This window comes from Photinus pyralis, unplaced genomic scaffold (genome assembly GCF_008802855.1).
Source record: "Photinus pyralis isolate 1611_PpyrPB1 unplaced genomic scaffold, Ppyr1.3 Ppyr1.4_LG8, whole genome shotgun sequence".
Classification (NCBI taxonomy): domain Eukaryota; kingdom Metazoa; phylum Arthropoda; class Insecta; order Coleoptera; family Lampyridae; genus Photinus; species Photinus pyralis.
The window spans coordinates 7,990,598-8,018,577 of record NW_022170819.1 but is presented as its reverse complement, the minus strand read 5'-3'; the positions used below and the strand labels follow the sequence as shown (position 1 = coordinate 8,018,577).

General features: G+C 35.6%; 1 protein-coding gene across 2 annotated transcripts; it reads left to right on the top strand.

Annotated features, from left to right (window-relative positions):
- The first annotated feature begins 5,210 nt into the window (after nucleotides 1-5,210).
- Nucleotides 5,211-27,980, top strand: LOC116178246 (oligodendrocyte transcription factor 2-like). 2 transcript variants are annotated; one of them, XM_031497690.1, is made up of 5 exons: nucleotides 5,211-5,231; nucleotides 16,753-16,911; nucleotides 16,992-17,140; nucleotides 26,775-26,911; nucleotides 26,967-27,980. In XM_031497690.1, exons 2-5 carry the CDS (start codon nucleotides 16,758-16,760, stop codon nucleotides 27,106-27,108), a joined length of 582 nt encoding a protein of 193 aa, XP_031353550.1. In that variant the 5' UTR covers nucleotides 5,211-5,231; nucleotides 16,753-16,757; the 3' UTR covers nucleotides 27,109-27,980. The 2 variants fall into 2 exon arrangements, with proteins under 2 accessions (XP_031353550.1, XP_031353549.1); XM_031497689.1 differs by lacking the exon at nucleotides 5,211-5,231 and adding an exon at nucleotides 16,574-16,595.

The following is a 27,980-nucleotide window of genomic DNA, read 5'->3' as shown; positions in this document are numbered from 1 at the left end:
TTGAGCTTGCTTCATATTTTCTCATTTTCCATTAGCTTGCCGTCCCTCCCACTCCAAACTCCCTATTTGACTCTATCTCTTGAGTATCTTCATTTGTTTCCTCTGGTATTGATCAGCTGCGATCTACTGCTCCCATTAAACTCGCTCTAATGTCTTGTATCCATTTACCCATTTACCCTGATGCATTTCTTCATCACCTCCAAAATTTTCGTCTTAAACTTCTGTAACTCTTAGTGTGATTCCTTTGTCTTGAATTAATTTTCTTAAAGGTTTCTTGAAACCCGACCGTAGTTCCATATATAGTTTACAAAAAAACCTACCTTCGTATCTCACTGAATTGAAAAAAACCTTTCAGAAATATCATTCCTGTAACTTCCAGAAAATTAAAAAATTTCCAAGACCCCTTTTATAATAATATTTACTCCGCCACTGGTAGCGATAGATAACTTCAATCATACCTTCTGCGAACACTCTTTCGTATATTTAAATAAATGTATTCAATACAAAATTTTGAAACACAAAACCCATCCATCCATCAATCCATCCTCTCCATATACTCCAACCATTCGTATTCGTATAGTTGACGGTTTCGACCAGCTTTGTAGCAGAGCTGGGCAGAATACTTTGGAAAAGTATTTTAATACAGTAACAACTATCAAATACTATTCGAATAAATAAAACTACATATCCCATTACTTTGAAAAGTATTTAACTACATTAGAAAGCGAGTTAGAAAGTATCTAAATACTTGAGAATCAGTCAAATACTTTAAGATTTTAAAAGATTATCCATTATCACAATCACCTATATATCATTTTAGGCGATTATTTAGTAACTGTTACGTTAGTTACCTAAACGGTACGTATGTTTCTATAACATCATTGATTTTATCAAAATGATATCGTGGCGTGGTGGCTTACAACAATAGCGTTATAGTCACACGTCCAAATTTTTAATCACAGTAAACTAATAAAAACCAAATGAAGAATCAACCGGGCATTATTCATTACTCGAACCGACATATAAAAATATTCAAAGTTACTTTCTGTGTTACTTCCCAAGAATGCATTTTATGCACCAATTTTGTTCTGAAAACTGTATAACGCATTTACCTATCCAACTGTTGTTTTATGATAGAGATACCAGTTTTTGTTTTGTTTTATACCGTTAATAAACGAAACTATGTTTATTTTTCTAAAGCAGAAAATTTTAGAGAGATCACACGGAAGGGACGTTGATTGTATTTTTTATTATACCTGAATCACAATCTCCGTTTAAAACACTCAAATGCGTGCGAAAAAAGGCCTTTAAAACACACGTGCTTTAAAGTTGCTAAGTAACGGTACTTCAAGTATGACTTTTGAAACTGTCATCTGGGTGAAATAAAAAATCTTCCTAAGTCGCTTTCTGTAAATGCAGAACATTTCTTTGGCTTGTACCTATCCTTTGGTTGAAGCTTTTACAAATGCGCGTAATTTAGGGTATGCTTCCAAATCTGTTTCACTTTTTAGTCCCAGCAATAAGTGAAGTTTTGAATAAATGCACCAAAAGATAGAAGATTTAAATACCTTTGACATTTCCTTCATATATGCCAGCATTATCGATGCATTTAAGACTTTATTCGTAAGTAACTTCCTATTCATCCATGGAAACAACTTTTCATATGCTTGATAATAGGCTTTACTGGATTGAGATTTTACACCTACCAACGTTTGTTTAGATTTTACACCAAGCGATTTAATGGGCGGTGTATTATCTGTTTCAACGGAAATCGTTTTATTCACAAAGACGACAATTTTTATAAGCAAACGTCAAGTGACATTTCCATGGCAATCGTGAAATTACGAACACCCAGCCCACTTAATTAGACATGTATTCGAGTATAACGTCAATACGATTTCATTGAATTTCCTATTTTTAAATTATACTGCAGGTATAATAAAAAATACTATAAGATACACGTGTATAATTGGTCTTTAAAGCACTTGCAACGTTAAAGGCACTCCGCTTTGCGTCGTGCCCTTAAACTCGTTGCGCGTGCTTTAAAGACTTGATTATACACTTGTATCTTAATATACTATTATAGCAACGCAATTTACGCACCACTTGCATGCAAACATTATAGATCTTAGATGACTCCAGAAATTTAAGGAACGCTTTTTAACTTATTCGTATATTTTTTTAGAACATTGCATATTTCGGCAATTTCTTCACTTTGTGTAGCTTGACAAAAGATTGTAGGTAACAAGAAAGGAGCTTACAAGAATCTTTAAACTCAAGAGAACTTCCAAGTAACTTGAAAAGTATTTGATAAACTTGACAGTATGTGCCGTTTTCAAAATACGACAATGGGGTGTCTATGTCAACCCCTTGGACGGCAATGCACCTGCGTATTATTGTTGATTATGTATTCTCGAACTATCATTAACCAGACATGAAAATTAGATCGTGATAGTATGTGCCCTTTTGGAGATATGAAGTAAATAAAATTGCCTCTCAATGCCTATTTTCGCTTCGGGCATTTTCGGAAATTGTGGCTAGTATTAACCGCTAGGATTGACCGCACCCAGCTCGTCCCAGGATGTCTGGTGCATCAGGACAACCAACTGTCGGGTTTTGCTTATCCAGGCGGTAAACTATTTTTTCCGGTTTTTCTATGAGTCCCGGAATCCAAAATCATTGTACTTACAGGTTTGGGGAGGTTTTTAGCTTTGCAGAACCGAACCTAGACCCTTTTTTTTTTAATAATAAAGAGCCTTTAAGGGTTTTACGAGTCTTACTGACTCCGTGAGATTCTTGGAAACTTCGCCTATGGTTGGAGACTGGTTTTCTATTCAAGGTGTTCCTAACTATGATGTTAATACGGAAGGGGCTAATTCTTTGACCTTATTCTGTGACTAAACATTCATATAAACATAGTTCCGGAAACGCTTCGTTGCCGATCTACAGGGTGTTACAATTTCAAGATTTTTTAGTTGTTTTCTTTATATTTCCTTTATTTGTACAATCTCTTGTTTTTTAGTCTTAAAAGTTCGTATTTGAGATTGTACTTGTGCTTGCATATGTTTATAAATTAAAAATTTGTCAAGTGCATGGTGAAATTATAACACCCTGTAGATCGGTAACGAAGCGTTTGGAGGCCTATGTTTGTATAAACTTTTAGTCATAAAAAAAGCAAAAGAATTAGCTCCTTCTGTATTTACATCATATTTAAGAACACCCTGTATAAACATGGAATGTTTATTGTTTTTCAATGCCCTTTACAAAATCACCGATAGGTCCTCTTGGATTTGGTCTTGAAACTGTACCATTAGTATGTACTTGTTCGTTTTTTATTGGGCCCTTTTGAACTGTTTTAGCGCATTTTTTAAGAAGTAAAAAAATGTGCTATCGTTTGCGTTTTATCCGTCCGCCCGTCCGTCAATTCTGCGGTTTTGAACTACTTTTAGAGGAAAGGTCCTAGAATTCTGGGATTTTTTGCAGTATGTACCTTGAAACTGTGCCAGACGGCCATCAAATTTCGTTGTGTCAAGGGGGAGGGTGGGGGGCATTCATTATTTCCTGAGATGCTGTTTTTGAATGTAAAGTGTGCATGATTACATGTGACCACCAACTGGTATCAGAATTTGCATACGCATGCCTTTAACAGTACCAAGTAAAAGCTTTGAAAATGGGGGAGGGGTCACACGTTCTATCCTTTATGGTATTCTAATGAAAGGTCTCATTGAAATGAATTGGTTTGTACCTCGGTTTGTACAAATTATAACATTCCTACGCGACTCCCTCCCGAGATCAGTAGGTACCCGAGGGAGGAAGGAGGGGGTAGAATTTAATTTTATTTTTCATGGCATTCCAATTAAAGGTCTCGCCAAACGGAACTGTTTTCTACCCACTACCGCCCTACTTTCTGACTCGTTATCAAAAGAGGGGATTTGGGGGGACCGGTTGATATACTCTAATTAAAGGTCTCTACGTAAGGAATTAATTTCTATCAACCATAGCCTCTTAAGCGACTCCTTATATTTCAAGAACAGATTGTCGGAGGACGGTACTCACAAAGAGCGATTGGGACGTCCGTAAGAAATTTATCTATTGATGATGTCAAAACTTTACGAGCGAATATCTCGAAAAGGTTTTGTCGAAGGAAAGTACCCACAAAGGCAAAATGAATTCTGGACGAGACATACCTATTGGTGAAGTGTAGATAAATCCCGATAAAACATGGATCAATGTTATTACCTTATAACACAACCATTTACTAAGCTATTTCGGTTTTAAAAAATGCACTTTATATCTGATCGTGTTGTAACAGGCCGAACAAAACTAGTTTGCCGCACTCCATACATTGAAACCGCATAGGATTTTCTATCTTTATTGGGTGCCGAATATTGGCTTATCTAAAGAATATTGTCAAATAATATGTACAAACTTTTCATGTTCATTATTCCGCCATCTTAAAAAAAAGAAGAAACTTGTTTCGTGCAATCCCAGCAAACACGGTTACATAACGTCAATGTAAATGTTATGCAACACTGTTACTTTGAAACTGTTTCAGCAATACAAGTGTTACATGTAACTTACCTGCAACTTACAATTATCATATAATTGTGACATTGTTGTTATATGGCGCCAATATAACATTATGGAGTAATCCCTGCATAACATATACAACTAAGTTATGTAACTGTTATGTACCGTATACGGTAAATACTACCTTAGCTTTCAGGTAGAAATTTTGAGGTTAAATATAATGACAAGATAATATACAAGTTTTAATTCACTAAGAAGAGTAACAAACACATTTCAAATAGTAGCACACGTTAGCTATTAACCCCAACGTTGATGTTTTTATTGGTTTTCCTTTTACATAACGATAGTTAATCGCGAATTTCATTGCGTGAAAGGAGTGAATAGTGATAAATAGCACAGTTTATCTGTTTAAATAGTTTAAAATGTTCAATATTTGTCCTATTATAACAGAAAGGTCGCATCGGGCTTGCATCTTGTGTTCTAAAATTGTGCTGTGTTTCACTAGATCTCTTGTTCGTAGGTACACGTGGTGCAGCAGTTATATCTTTATAATTTACATTTAAAGTGATTATTAACTTACGATGTATGGATATGACGAGGGCGGGGAGGAGGGATATGACGATAGTTTTCGAGCAAGGAACTTTTAGTCCATAATGTCGAAATATTAACATTGAAAAGAACAATAAAGTACGAATAGAAATGTAAGTTTTTTACTAGTGCAACTTAACTTCTTATTTAATTCATCTGATATCCAAGTGAAGGCTTCGACGTATCAAAATTAGTTCGAAAAGAATGTATTGATAAAAGAAAGCAATAAATAACTGAATAAATATGTAGCTGAAAGGTTCGGCTATATTTTAGATACAATGTCACTTAGCTTTAGAATATAGTTTTGGTTGCGATCGATGGTTTTTAAATATTAACCGAATACAAAAGTCGCTTACTTGATTTACTTTTTTTTTACTTACGACGTGCAACGAAAATTTGTTTGAATGCTTGATGAACTGTTGCTAGATACTTTAATAACGTTAATGTTGTATTATTATATAACAGCTATGTATATGTACCTAGTGTATATGACTCTGTTACCCCAAAGATATATAACGGCAATGTTACATGTTCAATGTTATAGTTATAACTGGATATTACATTCAGTATGTTTCTGTTACGTCTATGTTACATAACATATCTTATATAGCGACAATGTAACGTGTTTGCTGGAATATGCGAATAAGTAAAATGAAACAAGATCATTTTTTTCTACAGTAACTTTAGTATAAATTGTGCTAGCTAATATCTTGATAAAGAAAATTCGATACCGTAAATATCCTTATAGAAAACAAATTGAAATGTATGTATTATAACAGTGAGCTTCACTAATATTTTGCTCCGATAGTAAGTGATAAACACCAAAGATTAAAATGGATAGTGACACAATCGTCCTTTTCTAAGAGTCACAACCGCATCAAATTTGTATGGGCGGTAGGGAAAAAGTACTTACCTATAGCTATTCAAAAATTGGACATTTGGTTGTCGTACTGAAATATAGAAGTGATCTGTTCAATTAGTCCAAAAGAGAGTAGGTTCGTTTGCGAAACTGTGTTGTATTTATTGCAAACAATAAACGTAGTAAGTTGCGTTAAAATAGAGGTTAACCTGTAATTATATTATTGATAATTGTTTTTTCACGCTCATAGCGTGGGTATTAATCTCAAAGCACAGCGTGCCCGAGGTGGTTCCCTGGGGACCGCGTAAATAAATCCAGCACAAATCGTAAGCCTCGCGTAGTAAACAAGGAAACCGATACATTCATGTGACTTACTTTTTAATCATTTACAAACACGAAGGTATGCGTTAATTAGGCCAACTTCTAAAGGTCGCTCGAAAACTGAAATAACAAATTCCGAAGAAAGGCTAAACTAACCTAAGTCGCAGTGATGAGTTCATTGATTGCCCAATTAGACTCGTGTACTTAAATTAGAGCCATTTCACCTGAGGTTTGCATTGACCTTTTAATAACACGAAATACCGCTTTGTGATTATTTATGGAGTTAAACAGACCAAATACCTAATTACGAAATACAAAGTTCTCCTTGACTAATTAGTGAGCGTGTGCCAAATCAATTTGGCGACGATTCAAATTCCCCAAATTCGGTTTTATATTATTGTCGTTTGTAAGACGTACGCAAAAGTGTAACTTGCTAATTGAGCCCGGCGAAAAAGTTACATAAAATGGCTCGTGAAACGGATGAGAGCTGAATTTTGTCCCGCTGCACAAAGTAGACTAATTGGAACGTTAATAGAATTTTTATTCTCTAAAGGTTGCCATAACGAAAAGAATTTATATTCGTATCTTACTTATTAACCCAGTTATCGTTACTAGTATATTGTTTCTAAACTCAATTCCTGTTAGAATGTACCTAATTACACAGCAATTTAGTAAATTTTCAGTAAAAAATTGAAATCAAGGCAAATTAATTGCATGAAGAACGTGTTCCATGAGACGATAAAATTTAATTCGATATAATAAATACGTTTTTTTGAAGGATCAGAGCCTTTCGCTTTCGTAAGTCTAATTGTCAATTTAACTTTCACTTGCGAAATTTTAGATCTCGCGGAAGTCTTTTTCTGATAGGTATCTATCGAAAATCCCCCGCATATTAATTAATTATTTTTATCGCGCGCTTTTGTTTTGCACATTATCGAAGCGCGAAAGTAAACATTTCTTTTACGTATGTAGTTAATTACACTTTCACGAGTTGGTAATGAAGCAATAAATAGTCGAACGCAACAAATACCGTCGACTTTAATTGCTTTGAAACAAAAATCTGTAGGTAACGTTTACTAATAAGAAAACTGTCAATTTCACGGAGGCAGCTTCCTGTCGCTTTTCAATGTTGGGTACTCGTAAAATGTATAGAAAGTGAACCCGGCTCGTTGCTCCAAATTGGAAATTTGCATTTTTCAAACTCCCACGCATGAAAAGTCGCCAATGATATAGAAACCAAACGAGTTCGTTTTCCAATCCATATTTTTCAAACTGAAAAGTAACTATCACTACATCTTTGTGCGAATTTTACACCGCCAGTAGGTAGTAAAGTGTAGGTATCTATAAACATAATTTTTTATTATGCATTTTAAAAGGGAAACGAAATTTTATGAAGGCATTTATGTAATGGCTATTTCGGTATTGTTACCATAAGCTCTTTTACAATCGATAACTTTATCTAATCGTATCCATTATACCTATTTCAATTAGCTGTTTAACCGCACTTGCCAAGGCAAAGAACGTGCGTATTCCCCATTTGGCTATTGTGGCATTTCCTGGAAGCACGGTCTTACACCGTGCCTGGAAGTAATATCCAAATATCGCCGCGTTGTTCTTGTTAAAAAATTACAAAAGTCCTCGTATGTGCATCGATGAGACTTCAGCGCATTTTTGGCGTGACGGATCAGTATTGCAGTAGCAATCAGTATTTTATCAGAAAATTTTAATTATAAAATAAGGTTTATGCAAACATATATTTCTTTATTAATTTTCACGAACTCTAATAATAATTGAACGATGGTATGAACAGTACGACTCGTAAACCGAACAATCAACAGTGTAGTTGACCATTTTGCCAAAAACTCCGTCAATTATTGTTCCGCCATTCGTTGTCACTGTTCGGGGAGAGATGATCACTATATTGAATTTCTCTTGAAGAAATTTCTCTACCCGATTTCCGACAGAAATATCTCCATAAATAAGAAAGTTGGCATTGCGCAGTCACTGCGCATGCCTACACATAATTTTTACTATTTGCGAAATGTTTGCCTTTACTAGAAGCATCTGTGGTTCCAATTTCAAAGAAATATCTCCATAAATAGCAAAGTTGGCATTGCGCAGGGACTGCGCATGCGCACACATAATTTTTAGTATGTGCGCAATGTTTGCCCTTACTAGAAGCATCTGTGGTTAAAATTTCAAAGAAAAATCTCAATAAATAGGAAAGTTCGCATTGCGCAGTCACTGCGCATGTCTACATAATTTTTACTATTTGCGAAATGTTTGCCTTTACTAGAAGCATCTGTGGTTCCAATTTCAAAGAAATATCTCCATAAATAGGAAAGTTGGCATTGCGCAGTCCCATTCCGCAGGGACTGGGCATGCGCACACATAATTTTTAGTATGTGCGCAATGTTTGCCTTTACTAGAAGAATCTGTGGTTAAAATTTCAAAGAAAAATCTCAGTAAATAGGAAAGTTCGCATTGTGCAGTCACTGCGCATGTCTACATAATTTTTACTATGTGTGAAATGTTTGCCTTTACTAGAAGCATCTGTGGTTAAAATTTCAAAGAAATATCTTATAGAATATTTCATAAATAAGAAAGTTGGCAATGCGCAGTCTGCGCAAAATAGAGAGTGCAATAAAACTGTCTGAAATGGGCAAATATAGACCATAGCAGCTATCAATTAGCGAAAACCCGAAGTCTCTAGGTGTCCCAGGGGCCGAGATCTCGATGGAACGGACGGACGGACGGACGGACGGACGGACGGGCGGACGGACGGACGGGCGGACGGACAGACGGAAACACGAGCACATAAGCGTTACCTCAACTTCGTTGTGTTACGCTAAAAACCGCTCAGACCTGGATACGATATTTTAACCAAAATTATACCACAAACTGTAAAACTCATCACCGTGTTATGATTTTGATTAGTTTTCACCTTGAAGTAGTTATCCTAGATAAGTCATATTAGTGACCGTAGTTAGGCAATGTCAAAAGTATATTTTATAAAAAAGCCATTCCTCTACGTCAATCGGATCGGCTTAAAATCGATATACGCACGGACAAGTTTTCAAGCGGCGTTAGTTATTTCGCAAATTCTAATTAAACGCAACCACTGCGGGCTTAATGAATGTCCATTGCGCCAATAACTCGACAAGACGGAGATAATGCAAAAAACCGGACCTCTCTACGATGTCTAGATCAAAAGTTTTTCAATCCGCCCAGCCACCCAGCCAGCCAGCCAGCCGGACAAAGTGAAATGATAAGCTCCTTTTTGTTACCAAAAATGCGCTAAAAATTGGGCCGAATAGTCCAGGTAACGAGTGCTCAAAAGGGGCGAGGGGCGCCCGGTATGACTGGAAGCGGAAGATTTGACTTCAGAACCTTGTTTGCACTCCTTAGCAGGTAACCATACTCAAAGTCCACAGGATTCCTACTGGAGGCGCAAAGGTCAACATTTTCGGTTTTTCGCTGATATCTTGAAAACCGTCCGTCCTAGGAAAACATTGTTTATTAGCAAAATGAAAGCTCATAGAATTGTCTATAAATTTGATTGTATACACTTTTTCGAAGTTCCCAACCGTTTCCGAGATATAAGCTCCGGAAGGTCGGAAATTTTGAAAAAATCGGTTTTTACCTCACGTTTTTATCAAGTATTCCTTTATATCCTGTGAAACGATGCTGACTATGATTTATGATTTTTATCCTTAAATAAAAACAACGTATGAAAGGTGCGAGTCAAATAATTGTGTTGTCTTATTACTAAACCTCCCTGAATTAATATGTAGTGTTATGTATGAAATTTACTTGAGTTTTTAAGAAAGCGGGGTTTGTTAATCAACAAAATGTTTGAGTGAGCCGTATATTTAAGATGAAGACTACGCAAAATATGGTCATTGGCCATGCAATTAATTGCAAGTTACAAAGAATCTCATACGATTTTCAGTAGGGGATTTTTTTCCATTGTGCTCGTATTCGGAAACCAGACTTTTAATCCGGCTCATATTCAATAGCACTGATCCTTGAACTCCTTGAACTTGAATATTTCTTCATAATGGTTGTTGAATAATCTGTCGTTTTCAAAACAAGTATATAGAGTCAGGTAAAAAAGTTATCGGACCTAACCCCATTTATTTAATATACATATGTATACTTTAATGTACAAATAGCATATTACATTTTATTTTTAAAAATATAACACGCCACGGATGTTATTATAAAAAGATTCAAGTAATTCAGAAAATATTCAAGAGGATTAAAAAAGATTTTAAAGAAATTAAAAATGTTCAAATGATTAAAAAAATACAAAAAAATTATTAAATTTTTTTTATTTTTCAAATCTTTTTAATTTTTGAAAAGAGGATTAATATGCTGTTTTTAGATTAAAATATACAGGGTGTTTGCCTTGCGTTTTGAAATAAATTCGCGCGTAAGAGAACACCATAAGACTCTACAGCAGAACTAACTAACGGAAGTGTGACATACTGAGACCAAGCTTTCTGTCTTTCTTACATTGCATCGACTACAATATTGCTTCACAACTTAACGGGTAGTTCATATACCTTTCTTTATTTTACACCTTGGGTTAGACTCGCGGTTGAGCGAAGGAAATGAAGTGCACAATATCTATCTGTATGGGAGTAAATATCTTGATAAGCCTTAGGGGGCAACTTAAACAGGTAGTTACAATTTCGGGACGGAAATGCCTACTCGTACTATTAAATGTTGACTCTTTAAATGATGTTATTTTCTTGCAATAAATTTTAACATCGAGTAACTCTATACAACAGGGCTCAAATCAAATTTGTTCGGGAGATTCAATTCAAGATCCTGGATCTCGTGAATGAATGGCGTCTTTGGTTTTGAAATTTCAACACAATAACTGAAAACGAGGGCAAAGCCGATAGTTGAAACATAAGCGACAGCGGTTAGGATGAGAAAACTGGAGCGGTAGAGAGTACAAGATGGAAGACTAAAGTGAAAACCGACACGGAAGCGAAAGCTACAATAAAAGCAAAATTGGAAGTAAAAACGGAACCAAAAATGGACATGAAAGTCAAACCAAAAGCTAACGCGAAGGCAAAAGCGATAGCCGTAGCGGAAACGAACGGAAAAACGAAATCGGACGCGAGATGCTAATAGAAAGCCGGAACGGGAGCCAGAAAAAGACAGGCAACCAAAAATTCGAAAGTGGCACCCGGTAAGTGTCTCACAATCTTTCGCTCAACTTCAGCTCCCGAGCGTAACGTGACGACCACAGAATATGGAAGCGTGCTCTATATTCTGTGGCGTTACGCATGAGACTCCCGTCCAAAACCTAGTGCAGACCGAGCGAAAAGCAGTAATCACTTCAAACAAGATAAGCCGAATGTGGGAATGTAAGAGAAAGCGGTGAGACTACGAGAGAGAACATTAAGGGACACCAAAGTGCAAACTGAAACGGAAGCAAAAGTGAGATCCAGAGCCAAATCGGAAGTTGATAACGGAAGCGTGAAGGTAATTTGAGGCGAAATCTGGAAGGAAGCAAGAGAGCGAAGACGAAAGAAAAGATGCGAGCTAATAGGAAAGCGATAAAGAAGAGGAGAACCAGGATGAAGAACAAGACGAAGAATACAGCGAGATCCTGAAGTTGTTATTAAATACATCGAGAACGAAGCACAAGTAGAGACGAAGATGATAAGGACGACAGCGAAGACGAGAACTAAGATGAAAACGTAGACAAACATCAAGACGAGAACGAATTCGGGAACGAAGTCCAGAACAAAGACGAAAACAGAGACATGGATGAAGACGAAGACTAAGATAAAAACGAAAACAATGATAACCGTGAAGACGAAAAAGAAGACAAGAATGAAGGAGAAGACAACGTAACCCGAGGGTGAGCGCCTCTGTTATTAACAATGGTTATATGCGTACAAATGCGACTATTGCAGACAGGCGATAAATTACGTCATGAAAAACTTCCGCCATCCGTATTCGTAACTAATTTTCTGTCTCGCAGTTTATCCTTTGATTGAGCTCACAAAATGATTGACTCGTTGCGAAGTACAGTTGTAAATTATCGTTTTCGATTTCCTCCTTGCAAAGTAACCAAAAACTTTCGACCGCACGCGACTCGGCCCAAATTTCGAACACATGGGTATTCTTTCACAAATTCTAAAACCACTCCGCACTATCTTACGGTAGTTGATATAGCTTTTCGGACGGCTCGACGTAAACGCTCTCGTGGCATAACGCACATTGTCCCGCGACAACTTATTCCACCAACGAAAACTATTTTTTTCGTCCAATCAAAAATCTTGACGCACATAACTCTGCTCCACATTCATACAAATTTAACAAAAAAAAAACACCCTGCGTATCAACCTTGATAATGACGGATGCAAAATAAACAAATTCTTCCTGCAATCAGAACTAAACACGTCAATATCAAGTCTTCATGGTTTCAGACGCAAATACACAGTTAAGAGCATAATCCAAGACAAATTTAGAGAATAATGGAACGTACAGTTACTTAACATACGAGTTGCGAAGTTGCAACACTTAAGTATGTTATGGGTGATGGTGATTGAGGGTGCCAAAACCAGCATTTTTTCGAAATAAATCTAGGTCTTAAATGTTTTGACATTTCAAGTACCAAATTTGGATTTCTTCAGCGACCATAACAGATACATATTCTTGCGGCTTTACCTTTTCAAAATTTATCAAGAGGTTTATAAAACACGAGTAGGTACGTATATTATACAAGTTAAATTGTGCACAACCCTTGTGCAGATAAAGCGCATTTTTTATACCGAAATAGCTTAGTAAATAGTTGGGTTTCTTGGTAGAGGTAGTTTTTACACGCAAAGTTTTAAAGGCAGCCTGGCATATATTCTAAATCCTCCGACACTCCATTCTGCAGATTTTTGCATTGAAAGGTTTGATCACCAATAGATTGCCTTTTATGAGTACCCTTTTCCGACACTTCGTTGTCAAGGTGTTTGGTTCGATTGTTCAGTCGATTCATTTTGCCTTTGAGAGTACTTCCCTCCAACAAACCGTTTTCGAGATATCCGCTCTTAAAATTTTGACATCACCAATGGATATTTTTTTGTACACGTTCCAATCTCGCTTTGTGAGTACCCTCTTCCGACAATTCGTTCTGGAGATATAAGGCAATATACCCGATCACGATAAGCGGTCGAGGAGGAGGAATGATTAAACCAGTTCACTGCCCCCCCCCCGCCCCAACCCTCTTTTTTGATAAGGGGCCAGGAAAAAAGGCGGTTCCTTTCGTTGAGACCTTTAATTAGAATACCATGAAAGATAAAATTAATTTCTTCCGCCCCCCCATTTATTTCGTGAGATCTTTTGTTACAATCCCTCCCCCCCCCCAATTTTCAAAATTTTTACTTAGCTCCACTAAACACATGCGTAGGCAAAGGCATTAGACCAATTGCTTGTCGTATGCAAAAGTTATGCACATTTTACTTTCAAAAACAGCATCTCGGGAAATAATTTATGGACCCCCCTCCCCCTAAGGCATCGAAATTTGATGGGCTTCTGGCACACTTTCAAGGCTACCTATTGCAAAAAATACAGAAGACTCTAGGACCATTCCCCTAGAAGTAGTTCAAAACGGCAGAAGTGGGGCCGGACGGACGGACAGACAAAACGCAAACAATAGCACATTTTTTTTATTCTTAAAAAATGCGCTAAAAAATAGGGGATGCTACCTTAGATGAGGTTGCGAAAGTTCCGATGTAGACGCAGTTGGGTGCATAAGAATTTTTCAAAATTACGTATTTAGAATTCGAAATTCTAAATTCATGAAATGTGATAGGGGTATATATCCTTGATGAACAAAATTGTCGTATATTCTGAATTCGATGCACGCCTTAAAAAAATGTATGCATATTAACGACAAAATCGCCTAAACGTAGTATAACAATATAATAATAAATATAAAATGAAATTATTGATGGTTCTGTCATCGTATCAAAATGGTCAGAATTACAGTTCCTTTCAAATTTTTCTTCCAGATTCTTTTGATTTTTTGGATTTGTCGAATTCTTCACTTCCTTGAGTTTCATTGGATTCTTTGACTTTTTCTATATCTTTGATCTGTTCTCTTCTGTTTGTTTAGTTTAAGATTTTTTCGAATTGAATTCGTTCATTTCTTCGCATTCGAAAAAATGCAAATTCAAAAAAATTTTTAAAATTCTTCTTCTCAATAAGGCATATTATTCCACCATAGAATGTATTTACGATGGGTTTAGTCATCTTTAATTGTTAGTAATTGGTGTAACTATTTGTTTTTGTTAGTTGATACAATACGTTGTTTGTGATCTCTACTTATTCATTTCATGACAAATTTAAAATTATTATTATTAATTCTTTCAATTGTCTATATTTTTTAAGTTCATTATTCTCTGTGATATCTTCATTCCTTTAAACTTTACAGGTTTTCAATTTCTTGGATTCGTTGAATTATTCATTTCTTCGAATTTCTTGGAATTTTTTCCACGTCTTTTCCGGTTCTTTTATTTGTTTAATTTTAGAGTATACGAATTCTTTCGATTGTTTGAATTTTTCAAGCTCATTATGCTTTGCAATGAAATTGTTTGTTTGAATTGTAATAACCCAAGTCCAGCCGAGAAGCGACTGCGCAACTCAAAACGAAAAATCAAAACTCCCGCCTCGAAAAAAAAATCTCGCATCCTTTTTTCATTTGCCCAACTTTCGCCTTTAATGAAACGCATACCTTTATAGCGGGAACTGTTCAATTCAAAACTGCCAGAATTCTTCCGACTGTGAAACTCCCGCCAATTATTCGAATTTTTTTTATCTTTCAGTTTCTTGGAGTTTTTAACGTCTTCCCGTGACTTCCCGATTTGTTGGATTCGTCGAATTGTACATTTTCTCGAGTTTCTTTAAGTTTGTTCCGTTATCTTTTCGTATTCTTCTTCGAATTCTGGCTATTGTTTGGATTTTTCAAGTGGTTTTTGTAATGCAAGTTTTTTTTCGAATTCTTACGATTGTGCAAGTACCTACTTCAGCTTATTCGGATTTTTCAACTTTGATAGATCTTCGGATTCCTTTAAATTTTACAGATTTTTGCACTTCTTGGATTCGTCGAATCCTTCAGTTCCTTAGGTTCTTTGACTTTTTTCGTATCTTTGATCTTTTCGAATTCTTTCATTTCTTCAAATTCTTCCGATTGCTTATATTTTTCAAGTTTTTATTGTATGTAACGAAATTGTTTCTGTGAAGCGACTGAGCATTTGAAGAAACTACTATAAAAACATAGGGAGGGTGTTCTGTATGTAGTTAGATTTAAGACTACTACAGTAAATGTGCGCTTCATTCAAACTGAGTAGGAAAAAACAGTAGTAGGCTTGGGTCAAGGTATTAACATAGGTACTTATCTTTCTTTTTACCAAATATTTCTTTACTTGCCAATTTCCGCCACTTCTCTATTGTTCCTCCTCTAACCGGAATCATCTCTCTGGTAAGTATCGAATAAGAATGGTCCAACAGTAAACTCTTGGGGAACCCCATTCCAAGTGGAAATTTGATTAGTGTTATCTAACACATCGCCATGCCTCCACTCTACATTCGATACGCAAACTATTTATCGTTGTTTTGAACCAGATTCATTGATTGTTTGCACGTTACTCCCGGTTTGTTCTTACGCGATTATCTGTTGCAAACATTTCTCTGAAATTCTTCAAACAGCAAATAGTCATATATTAAGATTACATGAAAAACGGATTGTTTATCAGTCACGTAAGGTTCATTCAGGGGACGCCTTTACGTCCGTGTTTCCACTCACCACCACACGAAAAGCTGTGGTGTCGCGGCTCGGGGGTAAACTGCGTACTGCGTTTCGGATTATACATGAAACATACGCCCTTTAATTTATTGTCGAGCGAAATTATCTCGTTTTTTTTATCTCACGCCATTATTTTTACCAAAAGTCGTACAAAACTGTATTATCTAATCTCATCGATTTGATAACGCAAAAGCGAAAAAAAGGTTTAATCTTTGTGAATACTTACGTGTGTTTGCAGTGAGAAAAAAAAACTTGTCCAAATAAATAAAGTGCGGCAGTAAATAATTTATTAGCCTTCCGAAATTTGGCATTATATAATGATACCATTATTGTAAATGTATATGTAATCAAATTGTAAATTGATAATAATTACACGTAAAGTACTGCAAAATTACGGACGTCATTCAGTATTGGCTCGGGAGTTTTACTAACATGGTCATTGCCTTGTCCAAAATCGCGGATTAGAAATGTCGGGTGAGTTGAATCTTGAAAATTTTGCTGCGCTGTAAACAACTTGACGTCGCTGCGTGAGTTTAACTAAGATAGATCGTGGGCGCGTTAAAAACTAATTTGTAGCCTTGTACCCCTTTTCCGCTCCAAAAATGTTTACGCAGTTACGTTCTTGTTACAGAGACGATGAGGTCACTTGAGGTGACAACCCCTTGGCAGGAGGAGGACGAAGATGTCGAGGTTGACGACATGGAGCTAAGCAAGAACAGCCGCGATGAGATGTCCGAAACGAGCAGCGACGAAGCAACGGGCAGAAAAATCGCGAGGCGGAGGACAGGAGGTTCGTGCAACCCCTCTAACTGACACCTTTCATTCATCCTTTGCCTTCAAAATTTTAAAAGAGTCATGTTGCGTTCTCAGGAAGTACGACGAGTGGTGGTAGTTCTAGTGGGAGTACAACGACCAGAAGGAGAAAAACGGGAATTAGTGCGAGGGAGAGAAACTTAAGAAGACTGGAAAGTAACGAACGGGAAAGGATGAGGATGCACTCTTTAAATGACGCTTTTGAGGTAAACTATTTATTTTCCATTCGTGCACGAAATCAATTCCAACTTTTGTAGTTCAATTATTTGGAAAACTCGAGCTTTGAAGTTTTTTCCTGCACAAACGAATGTTTCCATTCTGAGCGGTCCTCAGTTTTCATTTCATTACGTTCACACGCCTCGTGGTTAGTTTTTATTTAATACCCGCTTTACTATGTTGCATCCAAAAGGTATTTTGATAAACTGAAATAACGTCACCATGTAAGCGAAATGCTCGGAATACAATAGCGGATTATGAAGTGAATAGTCAACAGAACGAAGAAATTGGTTCTATTACAGGCTACAGTTTTCAGGCGGTAAAATATTAATTGGGCGGGAATTGATCACGATCAATTTTTACAAATTTCATTAATTAATGATCACTGTTCGTAACTCGTACCCTCACTGAAATTTTTTTCCAAAGTTCAAAGAAACTAATATTCAACCAGTAACCATAAGATTGACAGCGGAGAAAGGCTAATCTGCATCATTTGAGCTGTACAGGGTGGTTCAAATTCGTGACTCACCATTGGGGTCTCCGTAACCGTGAGAGGTACAATGCGGTTTGTCCCTTTTTGTGACTAAAAAAACGCATTTGACATTTTTTTTAATCTTTGAAAATAACTGAGATATCACCGGAAAACCGAAAATGTCATATTTCGTTTTTTCCTCTCGATCGGAAATGGACGGTTCTCGATAGCACCTTCTATGAGTACTTTATTAGGAGAATCTGAATCTGCTATCAGCATTTCACTAGATGTGGAAGCTACAGTTTACTACTTTCTTATTTCTTATGGACGCCATATTAGATTTTTACGGAATGAGACAGAGGACAAAAATGGTCCGCCATCAAAGCTATGTTGATTCAGCAAGACCTAGTTACCTCCGTAAAAATTCAACATGGGGTCCATAAGAAAATTCAAATACAACATTCAGAAAAATTTAGAAATATTCAAAATTGAGAATTGCAAATTTGTAAAATTTCAAAACAATTCACAAGTGTGCAATCAAATTAACAAAAATTTGGGAAACTAACAAAATTTTAAAAATGATTAAAATTTATAAACATTAATTAATTAATTTAAAAAAAGGAAAAAGAAAAAAATTCAAATAACTCACAAGAGCCATTAAAAGGAGAATCGAAAGTTTAAAAAATGAAAGAGAATACCGACAATTTATTAAAATTCAACAAAAAACAGAAAATTAAACAAATTTCAGAATAAATTTAATACATTCAAAAAAATCCTGCAGGTGTAAATAAATATTCAAAATATATTCAAACGAGCTACAGATAAAGCAAAAGTTTATAAAATGGGAAGACAAAATTCATAAAAATTTAGAAAATTCAGAAACATTCGGAGCAGAAAATTTGAATATTCCTAAAAATTAGGAAAAAGTGGAAAATTTAAAAACAAATTCTAGGGAATGTGCGGAAAAATTTAAGTTCTGAAAATTCCGGACATTTAAAAACATTGAAAGAATTCGAAAAATTTCAAAATAACTAGGAGCAAATGCACAAAAGTTCAAGTTCGGCAAAATTTGAAGAAAAATTGGTTAAGGAACAGTCGAATCCTAAAAAAGGAACATAAAAATTCAAATACAGAAAAATAAAAAAATTCAGAAAAATTTTAAAAACATGCAAAAATGAGAATTGAAAATTCGTCAAATTTCAAAACATTTCACAAGTGTGCAATAAAATTAACAAATATTGGGAAAAATAAACAATTACATAATTACAAGATTAAAAATTTATACAAATTTAATCATTTATAACCTTTGCAAAAATTCACGTTTAGAAATACACTTGTCAAATTTGCTATACATTCCTGTTAGACATTTTCATAATGGCGTACGCATTTCCAACATTTCGATAATTTGTTGCACATTGTTTTGCGAATCATTTCCATCGTTTCTGAAATATTTCAAAGATATCTGACATTTCCAAAACATTTTCCAAAGTTTCCCAACATCTCTGAAACATATTTCTCAGCATTTCCAAAACTTTTCCAACATTTCTATTTCGGAAACATTTCGAAAATAGTTTTCACATATTTTGAAAATTTCTTACTTTTCCAAAAAATTTGCACAAATTTTTATTTTATTTGATTTAATTTTTTAAGTAGGCGTGGTCTTGAATTTTTTATTCACATTCAAACCATAGAGACCCCCTAATCCACTACGGCAACAAGCCGTCAAAATGTAATTCCTTCCAAAATTTCCTAAATATTTCTGAACATTTCATAAGTATCTTATACACTGTATCCAAGATAAGGATGTCTATGATGTGATCTGGAAAACGAAAGAAAAGGTACGACAATGGTCAAATTAGGCAAAAGTTGTGCAATAAATAAATTTTATTTATTATTCTTCTTTTCTGATGTTATTCCAACAGATACCATCGGACAAATTTTTCTATTTTCCAGGACATTTGCCCGATAGATATTCTTACATTATTAGGGCGTTGTACGCGGGTGCACCATCCTGTTGAAACCAACAGAGTTTTCAGCTTCTGTTTTCTTTGGTACCTACTGTACATCGTTGTATTCGTAATTAAACATGCTACTCAAGCGAAACGTTGCATTGAAAATCTCCAACGTAAACGTCCTATAAAGCTCAAAAAGTGGCAATGAGAAATGGTGTCTGTTCAAATAACACTAGAAAAAAATAATAACAAAATCTTCGGAAGTAATCGGAATTTTCTGGTTTTCTTTACTGCACGTCGCACGATAATAACCCTTTAATTGCGCAACTTTTCGCGAATTTGACCATCGCCTTATATCTCCATTGATCCTTAGATATTCCAAAGGAACCGGTGGATGACGTAGGGGGATTGTTTTGAATTAATTAATGGGGGTGCTACATTTTAAATTTGGGGGACCCGCTGGATTAACGATATGGTTCAAATGTATATTTGTGTTCAGCTTCGTAACATTCTGAGCGGCGGATTAGGTAAATATTTGGCACTAAGATAACCTGATGTGTATCATTTGACCTTTGTCTTTTTCGAAATGAAGTTGATCGTGTTTTTACAGTCATTGGAATGCGCTACAGACGCGTATAACTGATTATTAACGAGGTCCTAGCGAGTTTATAATTTTGCAATGTATGTCCGTCTGTCCGTTAGCTTGAAATCTCGAAAACGATGCGATGAAATGTTTCAGGCGGATTCTTTATCAAATATGTAGATCTGAGTTCGCGAATTGGCCTTAGTTATGAACCGAATTGCAATCAAAAAACGTGTACTCATTAAAAAAAGGTCCCAGTTGACTATGCAGAAGGGCACCACTGACCACAAATTTAAAGTACATAAATTGGTAGCAAAATTCTATAATTCTAGATCTTGGTGAATCAACATGGCTATGATGGCGATACATTCAAAGGAATTTCCTTTTTTTCCTCTATCCCATTCCGTCAGAATCCAGTATGGCGTCCATAAGAAATAAGTAAGTAGTCACCTGTAGCTTCTATGAACATTCTGATACCAGATTCAGATTCTCCGAAAAAAAGTTCCCATAGAAGGTGCTAATTTTTGCGAAAGTTACGTGAGCAATTCGAAATGCTCAAAATAAAGCTCCAATTTTAAATATCCCATCAAAATCAAAATCGATACGTTACCTGAATTATACCTTTAGTTAATAAAAACTGTCAGGTGCAGGTAGTACAATTTATTTACACGTATTTTCTACTCCCCAGACACTAAGTGAAACAGCTTCCTACCATGTATCATACTCAGATCCCGTTCGGCGCTTCTCAGTTCTCATTTTCTTTGGAAAGGGAGTAGTGTCAAGCTCAGTTATTTTGCAATATTTACCATTAGTTCTTCTTCACGAGTGTATTCGAAACGTGATGGTTTCATCTCGATTTCCTGGAAAACTGCTCTTATGCTCTTAGTGGGAAGCTTTTTTTGGTTTTGGTTTACTATGCGAAAAGGTTGGTTCACTGGCGAGAAAGTCCCACAAAAATTGTTGCCTTTTTGTTACTCAAGTTAGGCCAATTTAGGAACACGGTCGCCATTTGAATTTTGGCTCTAATCTTAACATTGGAACCTATCGACAATTGTAACCTCTCGTACTCCTCGCTAGAAGTACGCGATTAGCTTCGATATGACAGTATCAGGCCAAACTACGAATGTATTTTTAATTTTTAATTAATTGATTGATTTTTCATTGAGCCACTCTAGGTCGGTTAACACAATTAATTTTTATGCGACAAAAGCGGTAGATTATAATAGTAGGGAGTTCCTCAAGGATCAAAGTGGGCCCTTTTCTGTTCGACTTGTATTTGCTGGACACTTGGTCTGTTATGTCAAATTTAATAACGCACTTTTTATCGTAGGTAATGTGAACTTGAACCATTGAATAATATTATTATTCAATGCTTGAACTAAAAATTTCTGCACGATTGCGTATATTGCAAAAATAAGAAAGTATGTATGTTTTTATCCCCAAACTGTTCATAGCGAAAATTTTTCCGATATTTTTTTGATGTCTGCTTTATTTTATCGATCCCATGCTTTCACTCGGAATTTCATAATAATTTAGCGAAAACTTTTCGAAAGATATGTAAAAACAATCGTACCATAAAATAAAAAGTCAATTTGAGAAATATAACAGGCGATCCCGACGAACTGTGTGAGACAGTTATTGTGTTGGCGGTTGTTTTCGCCAAAAATAAGCTCTATGTTTATTTTTAGGAGACGATGGAGCCCTTTAAATAGATAAGATTTTGTTTTGGAGTGTTTGGGGAGGTGTATGTAATTATAACCTACGTCAAACTCTTGTTGTTCGAGTATGGTGCGGTCGATGGGGGTGATAAAGCGAAACAGACATAATTCTAATTGCATTATAAGACAATTTGCCAATATTAATTGGTTTACGTACACTGTTTGTTTGATTAAATGACGTTATCTTTATCGTCAAAGATAAAGTAATGCAAATGCACCTCCCTTTTGTGCAAGGTTTGTGCACGACCAATTTTAATCGAGATAACAAGCGAAGTGCCACAATTTAAGCTCTAGCAGCATTTATTCTATTACAGGAATTATTAAGTTATGTGTATTTAGAACCGATTGTCAATACATTAGGACCCTTCGTCCGAAAGTAGAGACTATGTTGACGTCGTTATAGCTTTTTGTCGTCTGACATAAATAATGCCCGTGTAGGCCTACTCATAGGCAATTTATTATATTGTGTATCTATGCAAAAACAAGCCCTATTAAATACAGTGCCATAAAGGCACAAAAGTATAATCTAACGTAAATTTAGTTACGTGATTTATGCATATAAAATCAATTACTGTATTTTATGTTTTATACTAGGTTTTGGGTGAATTGCATTCTGTAACAAGTCAAGCGAAATAAAAATATTTATTGTTAAAATTATTATTTATCATTTCCTTGTGCTCACATTTATAACGCGTAAAGCCCGGATTTTACTATTTATCACTTTGGCGTGGATGTTGAGTTAGAAAAACTGAACACATTTTAATTTGCTTACATAGCAAACAAATAAACCTTTTCGAAAAGTCATATTCGCTTTCATTTTTATCGCAGGTGACTCATTTATCGACTTGGTGGCGCCTTAATGTCGCTCTAGAAAATTCATTACGCTGCCCCCTCTCATAATACTGTTGCGTATCACTGGAGGTGTCCCGTACTATTATCGATACGGGCTTTAGAATAGCGCCGGCTCAAAATTTCGTCTCTGGTCAGTGTGTAGTTCCAGGAGTACTCCGAATCTGGTAAAAAGTTTTATTACCAAAACGTTTGCAACAATTGTCACTTCTTAATTTGGTAACGCATATATGTTACTATCCATTCGCTGAAATAGTCCATGTATTTGTTTCCAGAAGCTGTATCTGGAAAGAGCCCCTAGTTTTTAGTTAGATCTATGAATCTATATAAGTACTCGTTTTCCATATACATTATACAATGTTTTTTTTAACACAACGTTTCGTTTAGGAGAAACATCATCAACTTTATTTTTTATACAGCCCGTAAAAAAGTACATATTTTATTGAGTAGCATTTTTTCCTACTAACGCAACGATGTACGGCACAACAAAAACAAAAGTTGGAAACTCTGTTGGTTTCAGCAGAATGGTGCTCCAGCGCATAACCCGTAATCGTGCGAGAATACCTGTGGGATAAATTTTTCATTTTCCAGGATATTTGTCCGATAGGTATTCCCGCAACTTGTTTTTTTTTGTGCATCGTACATCGATGTATGTGTAATAACAAAATGTAATTAATTGTGCATTTTTTCTCTAATTTGACCATCGTCGTATCTTCTATGGTTTCGGAGATCTCCATAATAGACATTTTTATTTTGGACACATTGTATAACAGTCATTGTAATGTGAATATAAAATGTACCAATGTGGAAACGCAAAAATATTTTTTACGTCGGCACGTAAGAATCTCTATTATAATAATACAAGTATTTTTAAAATGGATTCCACCATTTAAAAAAAATCAAACCCCCAACGTAAAGATAGGCAACGTACATTGCACGTAAAGTGCCTCAGATGAACTCATTAACTCTAATACAAAAGAAATTATTAACGACCAAAACAAACATTTTTCCCAGTAAAGCAATGGCAGAAAATGTTTCGTTTGTGAGTTATGGCTCCAAAAAATCCATAATTAGCGTTTCTTTTATTTCGGCAACCATAATAGATACATAGGATAGAACTGACTGCTTCGCATAGGTCTTTGGGACCTTTGTTTCATTGAGAGAAAAAGTTTTATTTTGATATTTTCTACCCTTCAGTTTTTACACACTAATATGATACACCCTGTATAATAATTTTAAGAATGCACTTTAATAACATCAAGTTTTTGCTTTTAAAACGTCCAACGACCTCGGTTCAGACTTTAAGGGGTCATCAAATATCCGATTGTGTTTAAATGTTAAGGCCTTTAATTAAAGGTTCTTGAAGGTCCGTGAAAATTTCTTGTACTCCATTGAAGGAACTTGAAAAGCTGGTAAGGGTAAAGTCTAAACATCCTTATTTGACTTCATGACAGTGTTGAAGCGTATTTAAGACTTTTAAAGGCTCTTAAGGACTTTTAAAAGTCTGTAGAAGGGTCTTCAAAACTTTTGGAGACTTGTGGAGACTTTATTTTAAAAAACCTTTAGAAGATTTTTCTATTCTATTAAATTTTAAGAAGCACTTTGGTACCCAAATGTACAGAGGGACTTTAATGCTCGTAAGGCGTCTTCAAAGTTCTTATATTAAACATTCTTAAAGATACGGAGCCGAAATTATCAAATCGCCACGATCAAACGCAGTGGTACACCCTGTACTCGTCTCTGTTTTTAAAAAGGTGCTTTAATAACATATGAAGTCTAGGGTTTTGAAGAGTTCAAAGACATCAAAAGTAACGAAACCTTAAAGAATAGATTCGAGTGACCAGTGGCTTAAAAGAACTGAACACTTGAAAGCTATTGGAGGCTCTCCAAGACTTGCAGCTTTTGAAATCTCTTAAAAGCTGTTGACACTTCGGGACTGTAAGCGATCCTTAAGAGCTCTTAAACACTCAAACACTTTTACAGATCCTAACGGCTAACTACGAGTCATTAAGGTTCACGATTCGGCTTTGAAACATTCTTAAAACTAGTGTACTTTTAAAGACTAAGGCTGAATATATACTGTGGCTGAATGTCTGTTAAAGGTTTTATATACCTCAGAGGTTTTGGAAAACGTTTGTTATTAATGCTTCCAGGAACTTTCTAATACATTTGCAGGGCGTTTTAGACGTTTTCTGGATATTTCGAGTTGCCATACTAAAAAGGGTCTAGAAAGAACCCTGAAAACTGAAAGTGATGTAAACGCCATAGGAAAGCTCGTAGGAGATTATATAAACCTCTGTAAAGATACTAGATAGGGTAGCGTCTTAGTTTTTCTTGCATTCCAGGGACTTCCTAGGGCAAGGTCTTTGTTCTAGAGCAAGACGAGCTTATGATCTTCAGAAAAGCCTCTTTAATAAAATATTAAAACCCGAGGAACTAATCTATAGAGCTTTGTCAGATCCTAGAAAGAGGCCTAAGGCGTTCAGAGAGGTGCTCCATGAATGTGGAAAAAGCCTTGTTTGCCAGTCTAAAGCATTTTCAATGGTCAAAGCGCTCTATTGAAGCTCTTTATAGATTTTGCTGGCCTAGAAAAGGAATTTCTGAAAAAGGTTTTACTGTTCTTTGAGAACTGTACAAATAGACTCTGGAAATGACTTCCTGCACTCCAGAACTCTGCATCACCTTCCAAAGCATTCTATCGTTTTCCAACTGCATTTCCAGAACTTCCCTGGCTATTTGCAGAACTTTCTAGGCGCGTCTATCAGGGCTTTAAAGAAAGATGGAATTCTGGAAAGCACGAGGTGCTTCCAGATCGGCATCCGAATTTCCTATAACTATACTTCCACAGTTTTTCAGGTCTTCTGCAGAGCTTTTTAAGTTTATTCCAGAGCTTTAAGTTTAAGTGGATACAGTTTATCGGACTTTCCGGATCCTTCTCAATGTGCTTCCTGTTTTTTAGAGTCTTTACAGACACCAGTGTAGTAGGGCAAAAAAAATCACGTTTCAGTATTCGATAAGTGTTAACCCGAGCGTTTTACGTCCTTTCCAAAGCGTCCCCAAGGCTTTGTCTGCATGTTCCAAAAGTGAATTTCATACTCAATTTCGAAGACTGTGAATTTTAACCATGATTATTTATGCTATTATTCATGCTACAATTTTGGTGGAATTGTGTTTAAATTTTTTCTATGTATATGTTTTGAAAGGAATTCTAAAATACAATGGAAGGAACATAAAAATAGGTACAGAATGTTCCAGGTAGACTGCACCATAGGGAAACGGCTTCGCAAAGGATCCACGAGGCATTTGAATGCTCGTTCAACATACTGCTCGTACACCAATCTCTTTCTAGCATCAGGCAAGCGCCATAACGTATGGTTGAATGCTAACTTCAAACACATAGCAAAGACCTCGTCGATCCTTGGCGAGATGTTTGCCTATGGTGCGTTCAACCTGGGACACACAGTACTACTCGTATACATAATGAAATTATATGGTAATTTAGCAATGACATAATACTAAGTGTGGTGATCCTATCGTACATTTTTCCCATAAGATAGCAGTCCGCCTCTGAAACCCATCGAGAAAAAAACTTTGCGAATCTGGGTCTGTGAAATTATTCAATGAGTGTCGAAATAAAAAATGGAGTACCATGAATATAGGCGCCACTAATGTTTTCAGGCTCATAGACCAAGACCAAATATGAAAAAAAAACTAATAAATAGGTATTCAAAATGGTCTATATTTGAAGTATTTCACTTGAGCTTTCACAAAAGCAATATTTTTCAATCTAGACTCATCATTGAACCTGACCTTTTTGTGGCCTACCTCTAAGCAATATAGTTAATGCATGAGAAATATGTGATATGGATGCAATTAAAATGTAATAAAAGTGAAGTATCAGTTTATTTCTTCATTAATGTAACATTAGCTTAATTGTTTTGGTAAAATTCATGCAATAAAATGAAATCAGTGGATTGTTAAATATTTCATTAGTCTACATACTCCCATTACCTCAGGCTGGGATTTACTAAAGAAGTTTGTTTGTTTCAGCAACTTAGGGAAGTAATACCACACATAAAAATGGAAAGAAAACTATCAAAAATAGAAACATTAACATTAGCGAAGAATTACATTATGGCTTTAACGAATGTAATATGCGAAATGAGAGGGGAGGAGAAACATTACACGTAAGTAGCACTGAGTATGCGCCTGTGTACGTTACTGATCACCCGTTTTGTTTAGATTCCAAGACGTCTCCGAAGACAGAGACTCTGTAGATACTGTAACAACGATACAAGAAATCAGTAGGGAGCAAAACAATAATTCCATGTTTCAAGAAAATCTAGAATTACCTCAAGAAAACACTCTAATAAATTCACGTTGAAATCTAATTATTTAAGTATACGATAACTTAAATCAGTTATGCTTATTCGTCAAAGAGACTTAAGTGTGACATTTACTTAGTTGCATACGACTGAAAATTTACTTACTTTTTAAAATTAAAGTCCGTAGCGTTGTGAGATAAAAATATCATAGACACGTAAGTAGCTAGATTAGATCAAAATTACATTCCCAGTGGCGTAACGGGCCCCTACCACGGTGCAGCGCCACTGACAACATACTTGTCGCACAACTAAACTTGATCTGAATCAAGTATGTGTTTTTGTTACCTATTTTTTAATGTATAATTTTTTGTATTAAGGCGGAAATTAGTTGACGAATAGACTACTTTAATATTTCGCGCTTTAGGCGCTTCTTTTTGTTCTGCAAGGGACTTTGAGTTAACGAGAAAATTGAAGCAGATCCGTTCAAGGATTGTTCTAATTTGTGGCGGCTAGTATACTATATAAACGACATCAATTACCATCAGGTGTACCTTCAATCGTGTTTAAGCCAAACGTTGCTATGCCTGCTCGGCCAAATAACGAGTTTACATATATTGTAGGATAATTGTGATTTTTTTGTGCTTCCGTATTATTCCTTTTATTGAACGCCGCGCTACTATAATATGTAAAAACAATGTGTGAGTATCAATTAAAAAATCTAAATGTAAGTTATTTTTTGAAAATATTACAATTACAAATGTATAAAAGGTAGAGAATATAGTTCTTAACTAACAATATAGCAAATTTAAGAAATTTGGAAATTGTTCATTTAGCAAAAAAATGAGTTACCTGCAAAAATGGGATTCCCAAAATACTCATATGCTCAAAAATAGTTTGGTTTCTAGAAAAGTTGGTAATGTATAAATTGCGT

What these genes read in the sequence shown, in the direction of transcription:
- LOC116178246 (XM_031497689.1), top strand. An exon ending in CGCGAGGCGGAGGACAGGAG is followed by an intron (nt 16,912 to 16,991) that starts GTTCGTGCAACC and finishes TTGCGTTCTCAG; the next exon opens with GAAGTACGACGAGTGGTGGT. An exon ending in GGGGAGGAGAAACATTACAC is followed by an intron (nt 26,912 to 26,966) that starts GTAAGTAGCACT and finishes CGTTTTGTTTAG; the next exon opens with ATTCCAAGACGTCTCCGAAG.